General features: G+C 51.6%; 1 protein-coding gene and 1 long non-coding RNA gene across 2 annotated transcripts in view; one reads left to right on the top strand and one right to left on the bottom strand.

Moving 5' to 3' along the window:
* The first annotated feature begins 277 nt into the window (after positions 1-277).
* The window catches only part of Mxi1 (MAX interactor 1, dimerization protein), an 83,981-nt gene continuing 71,506 nt past the window's right edge, over positions 278-12,752 (top strand). The window contains exon 1 of the mRNA XM_045140530.1: positions 278-557. Within this exon, the coding sequence (XP_044996465.1) occupies positions 278-557 (280 nt within the window). The remainder of the gene's footprint in view (positions 558-12,752) is intronic.
* On the bottom strand, positions 1,881-3,279 carry LOC123456663. Its single transcript, XR_006634610.1, has 2 exons — positions 3,153-3,279; positions 1,881-2,264 (listed from the first exon to the last, which is right to left on the bottom strand). It is a non-coding gene; the product is annotated as an uncharacterized LOC123456663 (long non-coding RNA).

Raw genomic sequence — 12,752 nt, 5'->3', positions numbered from 1 at the left:
GAGCGCCTCCGTCTGTCCTGTAGGTTCATTCAATCTCCCATACACACAGACCCACAGCGAGACCGACACACACTCGCACACACATACACACACGCAACTGCACGCAGCCAGGCTCGGGAAGTCAGGCCGGCTCCTCGCCCCGGCGTCTTCCTCGGCTCCAGCAGGCCGGGTTCTCCCCGGGGACCCCGGAGCTCGGCGGGCCGGCGCGGCCCCGGACGAGGAGCAGCTCGGAGGACCCCCCCCCCCTAAGCCCTCCACCCCTGCCCCCCGTGCCTCCATGGGCAAACGCGGGCGGCCGCGCAAGGAGGCGCGCGGCGAGGGCGAGGGCGCGGGGCTGGTCCCCGCCGCGCCCCCGGCCGTGCCCCCGGCCGCAGCCGCGCCCCAGCCCCCGGCCCAGCCCGACGAACCGGCGGGGGCCAAGCCCAGGTGCCCGTTCTCGGACATTTTCAACACCAGCGAGAACTCGATGGAAAAGCACATCAACACTTTTCTGCAGAACGTGCAGATTCTGCTCGAGGCCGCCAGCTACCTGGAGCAGATCGAGAAAGAAAACAAAAGTAAGTTTTGGGGGCCCCTCCGGCTGCTCCTCGGAGACCCAGCTCTCTTTTCTTTCTTGCCCGCTTGGGCGACCCCTGTCGCCGGCTCGGCCCGGGCTCCCCCCCTCCTAAAACACACACAGACACACACACACACACACACACACACACACATCACCCCTCGGCAGGCAGTAAAGCCGATGACACCGGAGAAAGGACACGCACGCACGCACAAAGCTGCTAAAGATGTAACAAAGACGAGCGAGGGGGAGAGGGGCTGTCGGTGCGTCGGTCGGTCAGTCTCGCGCAGGCCGGGCCGACGAGCTGGGGATGTTGTTTGCTGACAACTGAGCCCAGGGCTCGTCTCTTCCAGGTCTCCTTTCTTCCTTCCTTCCCCCACCCCCCCGCCTTTCCTTTATTTATTTATTTATTTATTTATTTTCTTTCCGGAGCCTTCTCAGATAGACAAGTGTTTTGTTGGGTTTTGTTTTGTTGCTCGTTCCAGGGTGGGGTGAGGGAGCATTAGAAGCTGAAAGTTGGAAACCGTAAGCAGAGCTGTGGGGTTCCAGAAAGAACACACACACACACACACACGCACGCGCGCACACACACACACTACAACAATAACAACCGCCGCCACCGAACAGCTCTCCGATCCTGGGCTCTTCCTCCTGTCTGTCTACTTCATTTGGCCTCCCCTCTCGCAGCAGGACTGGGCTCAGGCCATCGTGTCCACGGACACAGTCTCCCTACCCCCCCCTTTGGTCCTGGGGTGCCACCATCCCCAGCACACCTCCCTGCCCCCAAGAAACAGGCCGGTGGGACCAGACAGCGCCTCGCAGCTCGCCTGGGACCCGCCGTCCTGGACCTGCGCAGGGGGTGAAACTTGGCGAGGGGGACGTTGCTCGAAGCAAACTTTGGGATCTCGCAGAAACAATAGTTGGGGAAGAAGGTGTGGGCTGATGTGTGCGGTTTCTTTATTTTCCGTGAGACGCGCAGGGCGAGCAAGCAAGCGCCATCCTGCCCCCTCCTTTCAGGTGGAGAGGGATGTGTTGTGTGTGTGTGTGTGTGTGTTGTGTGTGTGTGTGTGTGTGTGTATGTGTGTGGGGGGGTGGTTGCTGGAACCCCACCCCGGCCTGGCTTCCTTTTTATATTTGTTTGTTTCATTTTTGTCCCTGCCAGCCGGGTCCCCCAGCCAGTGGTGCCCGGGGCAGTCAACTCAGCGTTCTAACGGGGGCACACACGCGTGTGTGGCGGCGTTTCCAGCGCCATCCTCGGAATAATAGCTGTGAGAAGAAGGGGGCCGAGGCAGAGAGAGACCCACACACGGGGTTGGGGGGGGGGACGGATGTTTAATCTGTCAGAACAAGTAGGAAGGAACATCAATGAGAGAGAAAGGGAGAGAGGAGAGGCTCGATTGCAACGTGTCAGATCTTGCACCCCCACCAACACAACAACAACCCTCAAACACAAAAACACGCTGGCTAACCCACTGCCCAGGCCTTCTGGGTTCAAGTCACCGTGCGTTGGCAGCGCAATGGTGCAGGCGCCGTAAGAGCAAAACAAGGTTTTGTGTAGGGAGGCCGGTGGTGCGTTCTTTTCTTTCTTTTCTCGCCTGTTTGCTCCGAGTGCCCGGCTTTCGAGAGAGGCGGATCGCAGGCTGTGCAGCCGATTATTCACGGGGGTGTGGGGGTGCATTCGTGTGGAGGAGAGTTTCTGGAAAGGGAGCTGAGTGAAGAGGTGGTTTGGTTTTGTTTGTTTGCTTTTGTTGCAGGAAGGGGGGAGGGGAACGATTTCTCGAGTTGTCCCCCCCCCTCCCGGGTCCCCTTGTCTCCGGAGTCTGTCCCGTGGCGCCGGCTCTGACTGGGGGGGGGGAGTGCACCCAAAGAGGGCACCTTGGCACTGTGTGGCAAGCCTGGCTTGGCACCCCCCTCGCCTCCGCCAGCTAAGTATGCAAAGGAGGTGGCCGGAGGTTCTTCGGAGTCCCGTGTGTCCCCCCCCTTGGCACCCGCAGACAATCGGAGACCAACTCCCCGCCACCCCACCTCCCCCGCCGCCACCGCCTTGGCCGCCGCCACCTCCTTGTTTACCCCGTGCCGGGGCTCCGGCGTGGCCACCAGTCACGTAAGCAGAGAGCCGGGCGCGCCCGGCCGGGCTGCCCCGTGCGGGGCGGGCCCGCGGCGGCCAAGCTGGGCTCCTGAGGCCGGAGAAGCCCCTCTTCCTAGGCACCCCGTGCGGCCCAGCCCGCAGCCCGGGAGAGGGGCTCCAGAGCCGTGGCTACCGGTCAAAGTCAACTTCGTGTGCGCAATCAGCCCCCCGGCCCCGCAGCCACCCCCCCCTCCTCCGACCGGCTCCCCGCGGGAGTATTTTTAGCTCTCTCGCCTCTTTTCGCCGCCGCTGTTTGGCTCGAGATGACGTGATGCCCACGGCCCCCAGATTTCCCCGAGAGCGTGGGGCACTGCGCCTGTGCCTGGATCGGCTGCCGAAGGATTCGGCTGCAGGCCCTGCTTCCCACCCCCGTCCCCTCCAAGACAGCTCACGCCTGCGGGGCTGGGGGTGGGGGGGTGACCTCAAGCAAACTCCACGCGACCACCCGCCGGACCCTCTATTATCCACCTCCGCAAACAGAAGCGGCCCGCTGGGGCCACTTGATCCGCCCCACTCTCCTCCTTCCCCGCGCGGTCTGGGTCTCCCCGGGACGGAAAGCGGCGGGCCCCCACGTCCGTGTGGTTTGACTGGGGGCGCTTCTCCGCGCGGCCGGCGCTCGCCGTTGTTTTCTGCTCGCTGCACACAATGCCCGCGCGTCACGGCGGTCCGCGTGTGCACAGCAATAACGCGAGTTGGCGGGGGGCGGGGGGGCGGGTCGTGCGTGCGCCGGGCTCGGGCACTGCGGGTCGCTCCGCGCGCGCGGGGTTTGTTTTGCTCCCGAGCTCTGCTTTCCGAAACGCTTACATCATTCAGTTGTTGGGGGGCTGGGAGAGGGATCTGGGCGTTCCGATAGGATTCCAGCATTTCCCAGGTCCTTGGTTTTTGGAAGAAAGAAGACCCTAAGGTTTTTGATGATGGCGGTGATGTTGGGAGGGGGGATGGCCAGGTTTTTGTTTGTTTTGCCAGCCTTTTGTTTTTTCTTTTTAGGTCGCTGCTGCAAAGGGCATGGCTGGCCGGCTCAGGTGCACAACCTCCCCGCCTTCATTTCAGCGAGTTCCCCTGTAATCACTTGATCTCAGTTTCTCCGCCTCCTCCTCCTCCTCCCCCTCCCAGCACTAGACACATGGTTTCCACATGGAGACAAACTTCTTTCCTCCGACTGGACTTGACCTAGCTGTGTCGTTTAGCCAATCGGCAGCACCAACCTCTCATGACGTCACGCGTTGCTGGGGCGGGAGGCTAGGGGGTGGGGTCAGAATGTAAGCCAGGAAATCTCTGGGAGCTGTTGTGCACCTAGCTGGTCCAGTCTTTCCTTAAAGGGACGCGGCCCTTGAGTCTCCATTTCATGTTCTCCGAGACCTTTCCAGCGATGGTCGTAGCCTCTGGTCACCAGTTCGCACGTTTCGTTTTCAATGTTTGCAAAGTACTTCCTTGGCGGGAGCTTGCCTTATTTTCCGTTGTAGCCATGACTACTTTTTATTGCCTCTTTGAGGTTTCCGTACTAGGAGTGTTCACCAAGTTGGGGACACAGTGATGAATTATTTCCATTAGACAGGGTGAGTTTTCCTGAGGGAAGGGATCAAATAAAGTCACTCAGTCGTGAGCATGCCCTGTGTGCCAGGCAAGGGATTCACTTAGGTGATGCAGGTACATCTCCTGAAATGCCACCTGCTATGAATCTCTGTATCTCAAATTGAAAGCCTCCAGAGATATTAATCGTGAAGTCTCTGACCCTGTTATCACAGACTGAGAAATTATACATAAATAGCCTCTGGTACATCACCTTATATACCTGTAGAATCCAGTGGAAAGGTAGCAAGGACTAATGATTAGGAAGAGATTTATCCCTGCCTTGAAAAAGCTTAAAACCGAAAGGGAAGAGGAGATTCTTAAAGGGATGTTGTATGTCTAAAAGCCGGTTGGCCTGGGAGCAGGCAGCGTCCCAGCTTCTGCAGCAGGTGTCTTTGGAGGCAGCACTTAACACAAGGCAGAGTGATCAGATGGGGAGTAGAAGCCATGGGTTGTACTTCAGAGTGGACTACCTGGTGTGAGGGTGGGGTGTGTTCCTAGGGCACTGCCTGGTGTGAGGGTGGGGTGTGTTCCTAGGGCACTGACAGACTCTTCCGTCTAGTGGAGGAAGCTGCTGTTGGAAGTAACTGCTGTGTGGTGTCATGTGGCCCAACCCTGTCTTCCTGACTTAATCTCCTCTGCCTTGCCATGAGACCTCTGCTCCTGCCCAGCAGGTCCACCAGACAGCAGGCTTCAGTCACCTGGACTCCTGCCCCGCCTGTCCACCAGCAAGCAGGCTCCGCAGTCATTGGTCTGTGCTTGACTCAGCCCAGAATGTCCTCATTCTCTCACTCCCCTGGGGTTTCTGTGCCTACCCTTCCCTGGCCACCTAGGCCACTTCCCACCTCCTCCTGGCTGTTGCAGTCAGTGTGCTGCGGCTCTGGTTCTTGAGTCAGTTCAGTGGAGGGAAAGAGAGCTTCACAGTCAGAAGGAGCAAGGGCCCACGGTGCTACTCTCTTGTTAGAACATGAGTTACCTAGCTTTACTGAGATTCCATTTTGTGGAGTGGACACAACGTCAGCACCGTCCTCACCTCATTGCTCAACAATGAATTTTCAAGTACCTGATGTATAAAAAATACATGTTCAATAAGTAGTAACTTCTTTAACTTCCACAGTCGGTGCTGTGTAGTTCCTATGCATTGGCTATATCCGTGCAGGGAGATTATCAGTATTTTAGGGAACATATCACCTACAGCATTTCGGAATCTGTCACCTGTTACACCTGGAGTATACTGGCAAACATTAGGCCTATCATGTATATTTTGTGATTACTTGCATTTGCCATTTCTTGGCTATGGAGGAGACATGACAGGCTTTCTGAAGACTTGGAGGAAGACCTAGAAGTACTTATTTCTGATTGCCCTTGGGTGGTCAGACAACAGTCTGCAAGAGGGTGATGGGTCACTCCTGAAAAGCTGAAATTGCATTCTAAAGTCAAATTGTAACGTTAAGAATGAATAAGTTACTGAGTTAGAAAGTAGGGGACTAGGGTGTCACGCATTGGCGTGGAGGGCATTGGTGGCACTCATGTTCAAACAGGTCACCTTTCTGCATAGGAGTCATTTTATGATGAATCTGTTCATTCCACAGATGTGCACTGAGCATCAACTTGATATGATCACTTTAATTTTTGGTTTTTTGAGGTAGGGTCTCACTCTAGCTCAGGCTGACCTGGATTTCACTCTGTACTCTCAGGGTGGCCTTGAACTCTCAGTGATCCTCCTACCTCTGCCTCCCAAGTGCTGGGATTAAAGGCGTGTGCTTTCGATGTGATCACTTTTTATGCACCGTGGGTTTTTTTTTTTTTTTTTTTTTTAGGAGAGTAGTGTGAAGATCTGTGTTAAATCAGGTCCCTATAAATTGTGTTCTTGCATTCAACTCTTTTTTCCAGATTTACATGTGAGATCTACCTCACTAGTAAATACTAGAGGTAGACTTTTGAGAAAATCACTTTGTCTTTCCAAGTGCCAGAGCCCCCAGCAACTGCATAGCCTGTGAAGGGGCTCTGAGGAGATGAGGATCGAGCTGCTGAGCCTCCTTTGGGGGTAAACAGGCAAAACTGTAGTTACTTTGCACATCTGTCTAATTCAGCCACCTTCCCAGGAATGAGGGTCTTCATTTGGGGATGGCTGAGCAAAAGATGAGAGGTGAAACTAAGGGAAATAAACAAGGCGCCAGCATGCAATCCCAAGAACTAGTTGCGTTGCATAATATTCATACTGACTACCATCTATTCAGCACTTCTCGTGTATAAGTATGAGGCTAAACGTGCCTTATCCCCTTCATTCTTCACAACAACCCTATGACACATGCAATTTTATTACCCCCATTTTACAGAGGGTAGGCATTGAGGAGTAGGGATGCTGGGTAACTTTCCCAGAGGTCACATGACTAGTAAGTGGGCAGAGCTGAGCTTGTCACCTAGGCCTCTAGGTCCAGAGCGCACATACCCTAGCCATATACACGTGTACTTGCTTTACAGCCAAGGAATGAAGTCCAGACAGGTGAAACGACTTGCTTAAGGTCACCCAGCAATGTGAAGCAAAGTTGGTATTGGGAACACCCTGTTGATTGTCCAAAGTCTTCCTGCACATACCTTGTTTAGAAAACTGGGACTCAAGGCACGGTAGCCAATCAGAAAGCGCTTTTTATTTCTCAGGGTTGTTTAACACTCCTGGCCCTAATTCAAGTTTAGGGCTCCTAGGAAACACCACCACCCCCCTGCTGTCTTTTCCAAGTCTGTCCTCTGGGCATGTTAGAGGACTTGGGACTGTTGCTATGGTACTAAGGCCAACAGCAGGTTCATCAAAAGCTGGGTCTTTTGCCTTAAATTTAAAAAAAAAAAAAAAAGGAAAAGAAAAGAAAAGAAAAGCCCAGCCCTGAAGAAACCAATTGGCCACAGAGATTTGCATCAGTCATTGTGGCTTGCTCTGTTTTAGATCCCCCTGCCTCTCCACCCTACCCCTCCTCCTACCACCACCACTTTCTATAAATACAGTTGGATAAATATTGATTTAAACTGGGTTTCTGGAGGAGAAGCACATGTTTGCCCTGGCTTGGTCTTTCCTTCTATACCACCAGCACGTCAGGCCTGACACACCTATCCCAGACAGCTCTGGCTTCCAAGTGACCTGTTTTGGGGAGGTGAACTGTGGTTTTGTGGCTTCGGAGTTTTTTGTTTTGTTTTGTTTTGTTTTGAAAAGGAGAGAAGGAAAGAGAAGTTAAAAAAAAAAAAAAAAGAAAGAAAAGCAACAACCCACTGAAAATGGGGATCTTTCTGCAAAATGAAGCAGATGATTTTCCAGGCAGGAATGAAGGAGATTTAAGGCAGTCAGTCTACTAGCTGTTTGTATCATCCTTCTCTTCCATTTTGGGTTTTGTGTTTAAAGAAGGTAGGTGGCAAAACAGTGTCAGGGCCAGAAAAAGCCCCAAAGATGCCAGAGCATCCATCATCCCTGCTACACAGGCTTGGGAGACAGAACTGGAGAGGGACAGTGGCTTGCCCCAGGTGGCACAGGGAGGTAGAACGAGATCCTCCTGTGCTGTGTTCCCTCCAGCCTGATGAGAGTGGGCCACATAGAGAGCCCCAAATGGCTTTGTTTCACAGGTCAGGTGCTCATGAAATCAGCAGTTCTCTAGCCTGGTTTACTGATCCTAGGGTGTGTCCGGTTATTGCAGAGGTCATTGCAACATCTCAATATTCTTTCAAAATGAAGCTAATTTGAATTCGCCATACTTAGAAACATATTCTTTTAAATATATAAATGGAGGGAACATTGGTGGCCATGATAGGCTAGTCACTCCAAACCTTAACTGAAGAGGGGGAAAATTCAAGTGTCCCCAAGGGGATAGGGAGTTCTAGGGTCACAACAGGGGACGAAAGAGAGAAGGAGAGGAGAGAGAGTGACGGAGGGTGATTTAAGTTCCCCAGAGACAGATGCTTGCTCTCTGGTCTTTCTGCGTAACCTTATAGAAACTGTCTGATATCAGCGTCCCTGGGTCTTGTGGCCAGAGGTGTTAAAGTTGTCAGCTGCTGACTCGATTCCTCCGGCCCTGTCTTTGCTTCCTCGTCTTGGCAGGATGCTGTATGGGGCCCCTTACTTGTGAAACATTTTGAAAGTTCAAGTGACCCTTTCTTTGAGCAACAAATCTCCAGGAAATATATGTAAAAAGAATCCCTTTGAAGTTTTTTTGTTTGTTTGTTTTAGACTAGAAAAACTTGTGTGTGTCTGTGTTATATATGTGTGTATATATTTGTATTTGTAGGTGTACATGTGTAATGCAGAGTATCTTCATTTGCCGCATCTTATTGCATTTTATTTATTTATTTTTTTGCTTGTGTGTGTGGAGGGGGGGCGTGGCCTACATGCTCACCTTGTTGCAGAGCTTGCTTATGGTGGCCGGAGTGGAATATCAGGTGTTCCACTCCATTGTCTGCCTTATTTTTTGAGACAGGGTCTCTCACTGAACCTGGCGCTCACTGATTTGCTAACCTTGGTGTCCTGTTGTCTCTGCCTCCCTGGTGCTGGGATGGCAAGCATGAGCTGCCACGCCTGGCTTTCACGTGGGAGCTGGCATCTGAACTCAGATCCTTGATGGATACAGAATTATGTTGTGAGGAGTAAATCCCCCTAGATGGGTTCTGTGCATTTGCTCATGCGTTTATTTGTTAGACTGATATTTAAGGAACTCGTATTTGAGTTATGTTAGGCATGGTCCAAGTGTGGACAGTATAGTGGCTGCCCTCATAGAGTATGTCCTCTCATAGTGCCAGGACTTGGAAATCCAGTCATTTAAATGAATTCCAACAGAGATATTTGACTTGGAATTTGTGTCTTTGAATCTAACCAACATTACCAACAGAATAAAAACCTATCTCAGGCTTCTAAAAGGAATAGTTATTTTCTCTTGCTGCACCTATTCCTTACCTCCAACCCAACGTCTGAAATGCTTTGCATCTTGTGTTTGTCCTTATGAAATCAACAGACCTTACTTAAAAAAAAAAAAAAAAAACTGCCCGAGGGCTGGAGAGATGGCTTAGCAGTTAAGGTGCTTGTCTGTGAAGCCTAAGGAACTAGGTTCAATTCCCCAGTACCTACATAAGTCAGATGCACATGGTGGCACATTCATCTTGATTTCATTTGTAGTAGCTAGAGGCTCTAGTGCACCCATTCATTCATTCTCTCTCCCTCTCTCTCTCTCTCTCTCTCTCTCTCTCTCTCTCTCTGTCATAAATAAAAAAATAAAATTGAAAACTGCAGGAGCTGTTTGTCAATAAATACATCCACTTTCAGTTCCTTAGAGATGGGGCTCTTTTTCACTTGGAGGATGGTCCTTACTAGTGTTACTAACCAGTCCACTGGCCCATACTCACCAATACAGCACGCTCTTGGCCACATACCTAGATCTTACAGCTCCTGTGTCTGCTAATAAAATTTAAGCACAGCAAAAGTTTAGGAAGAAAAACACACCTTCCCAAGGGAGAAGGAGATTGGAGGAGCCAAACCTAAGCTAAAAGGGGGAATTTGTATTACTTCCTTTTTGAAATGTTTTCCTCTGTATATTTAGTGCCATTAGGACCTGGAGTGATGATGGTTTGGGACTAGGCATGTGATTTTTTTAAAGAGGAGGGCAAGGGTTGGAGAGATGGCTCAGTGGTTTAAGACACTTGTTAAAGAGGAGAGCAGGCCCAAGCAGGGCTATTTCTGGCCATAGATGGCAAGCAGGAGCCAGAAGAGTCCTTGTCTTGATTGCTACAGAACCCAGAGCTATAGTTGGGTTCCTTATGTCCCCCTCCCACAACAGCCTGACCATCCCTGCCATATTTCTTGGCCTCTTATACGCTGGCGCTTTGCACATAACTTTCCTTCATTCTTTCTGCCAGCTGTAAACTTTATCTTAATGCAACAGGCAGTTTCTGGAGCGTGCCAGGAGCCAAGTCTCGTGCTTGGTGCCAGACATGCAGCACGTAAGCTCTCCAGTTCAGGTGTGTATCCAGTTAAAATATTAGCCAAATAGAAACCAATAAACAATTCTAGTCTGTCTCCCGGGAGTCTGATAACCTGTCCCCAAGAGGGCTGCTGACAAGTGCAATCTCCTCTCTGTTTTCCAAAGGAATAGTGATAATGGTCCCTTTTACTGGGCATTTACTATGTGCCAGCACAATGCTAAGTGCTCTATATTAAATCCTCACAAACATCCAATAGGTGCGTGCTATAATTACCCTCATTTTATAGATGCCGAAAGCTTCAGCCTGAGCAAGGCTGGCTCACTTTCCCAAGGCTACATGCTGCCAAGAGTGGAGCTGAAACTCAAGCCCACCTTCTTCTTTAGGGATTCGGGAGAGGCCTCAGGGAGGTTGAAGTTAGTACCAGGCAAAACATGAAAACTGGAAAGCTTGAGGTCCAGGATGAGGGGGTCCTGGGGACATCTCCCTAGGGCTACTTTGCTCCCTGCTTATCCTAGGGCACAGACACAGGGCATTGACACTGAAGCCCTTCCCTGGTGGGTGATGGTCCAAGATGTTTTTGCTTGCCTGTTCTGTGCCACCTTGCCCAGCAGCCCCTGGGGAACTCACCCGACCAGTAGGGTTCCCAAGGCTCTGCAGGCAGGTTGTCAGGGCTGTGTCTCCACACCCTGTCAGGCTACTAGAGGCTTCCTGGGGCGTCTCAGCTTGTAGGGCAACTGGGCTGTCCTGAGCTTGGCATCACGGGCTTCTGGCTTCTGCAGAGCAGGCAGAGGAGAGAGGCAATGTGAACTGAAGAGGTGAGCTTGACAGCGTGGGCCAGCTGGTTCCCGTCAAATAAGGAAGGCCCAGCCTCCTCCTCTCCCCAGAGGACCTCTAGGAAATTGGAGTGATCTTAAACATCACTGGGTTCTTCCTATCACTCACTGGTTTAAAGTTCTTCCTGTCTCGCTCAGATGCTGCTGTGGCCTTCATTCTTACTGCTTCCAAATGAGCTCAGTCCCAGGATGGGCAGCTTGCTGCAGATGAGGCTCCCAGGCCTCACCCCAAAGCTGCTAAATCAGATTCTGTATTCCCCACTGTTCCCAGAGGATGGGTGTGCACCTTAAAGTTTGAGATGTTCTACACAGTCTTTGTGCTCTTCCTTGATACTCATTCCCACCTCAAGCTATCTCACCTCTTATCATTTAATCCTTAGCCTAGTTTATAGTTATTTTACTTGATTATCATGAGACTGTGTGGCTAGAATATAGGAGCCTTGCGGACAGGGCCTAGATGTGGTTTGGTTCATTAGGGCCCAGCATATTCATTGAATAAATGCTGAATTTTCTGTTTTTGACTTTCTGATCTAGCACTTCTGAGCAAGAGTCCTGTTGCGCTGGGCATGGTGGTACATACTTGTAATCCCAGTCCTGGGGAGGCTAAGGCAGGAGGAACATGAGTTTGAGGATAGCATGGGATGCATAGCAAGTTTCAGGCAAGGCCAGGCTTCACAGGGAGACCTTGTCTCTTAAAAATACCCTAGACCAAGCAACAGCAACAACAAAAAAAAGTGAAAAGCAAGACTGTTGGTCAGACAGTGGGGCAGGTTAATCTGGAATGCGGCAGGATTCAATATCTTTGGTTCCCACCCACTAAATGTCCACCAGAACCCCTGATCAGAATAACATTCCTCCATATTTCCAAAGCCACCTGGAGGAACAAGATTGCCTTTGATTGAGATCACTGACCCAATGAATTTAGTCTGGCCATATCCGATTGAACAAAAGCTGGTGTATGCCGTGGAGGTCCAAGAGTCAAGATCCGGGTACTGAATCCGTTCTCTGCCTGTGTGACCTTGGGCAAATGTCTTACCTTTTCTGGGCCTTTCTCTAAAGCAGGCATCTCAGAGTTGCCCTGAGGACTAAATACACTGGCGACAGGAGCAGCACAGCGCGTGGAATGGGTTCCAGCTGCATGGCCGTGAGTGGGCAAATGTGCTTATTTTGTCTGAGGCTCTCTGGAGACTCCCAGCATGCTCAAATCAAGGCTAGAAAGGGAAGAGAGGATGAGATCACACATGTCTTCAGACAGGAAAAAGCCTATGTTTTTTAATATAAACTCTGTGCCCGAAGCACTTACACCCAAGGTAGTGGGGGCTGCTGCGCGACACAGTGCCTCCAGGCCTGCCTGGGTCCTTCATCAGCCTGTGCCACCTGGAAAGGGGTGGTGATGCCGAGGGGTGTGCTGTATGGCAAATTTCCTCCGCATTACAAGATGTAAACAACTGTTGCCAGCTTTATCAAAGGCAGCTGGGTCAACTCACAAGAGATGGTGTGAGGAGGGTCTTCAGACCCCCCACACACACACCTGAGATTTAGGCGCCCCCTGTACTAGCTGTGTACAGTGACACACAAGATCCTGTGACGTGAGGGGCAGAGATAGAGTACAGAGAGAGGAAAAGCTCCAGAACAGTGAGCTCCAGTGAGCTCCACTGAGGTGGTGTCTCTGAGTCTCCGTGCTCTGTAAGTAAGCCCTCACCCCCAGGCTGAG

Source organism: Jaculus jaculus, chromosome 1 (genome assembly GCF_020740685.1).
Source record: "Jaculus jaculus isolate mJacJac1 chromosome 1, mJacJac1.mat.Y.cur, whole genome shotgun sequence".
NCBI lineage: Eukaryota > Metazoa > Chordata > Mammalia > Rodentia > Dipodidae > Jaculus > Jaculus jaculus.
The sequence above is the reverse complement of the archived record's forward strand: the minus strand, read 5'-3'. Positions and strand labels throughout refer to the sequence as shown.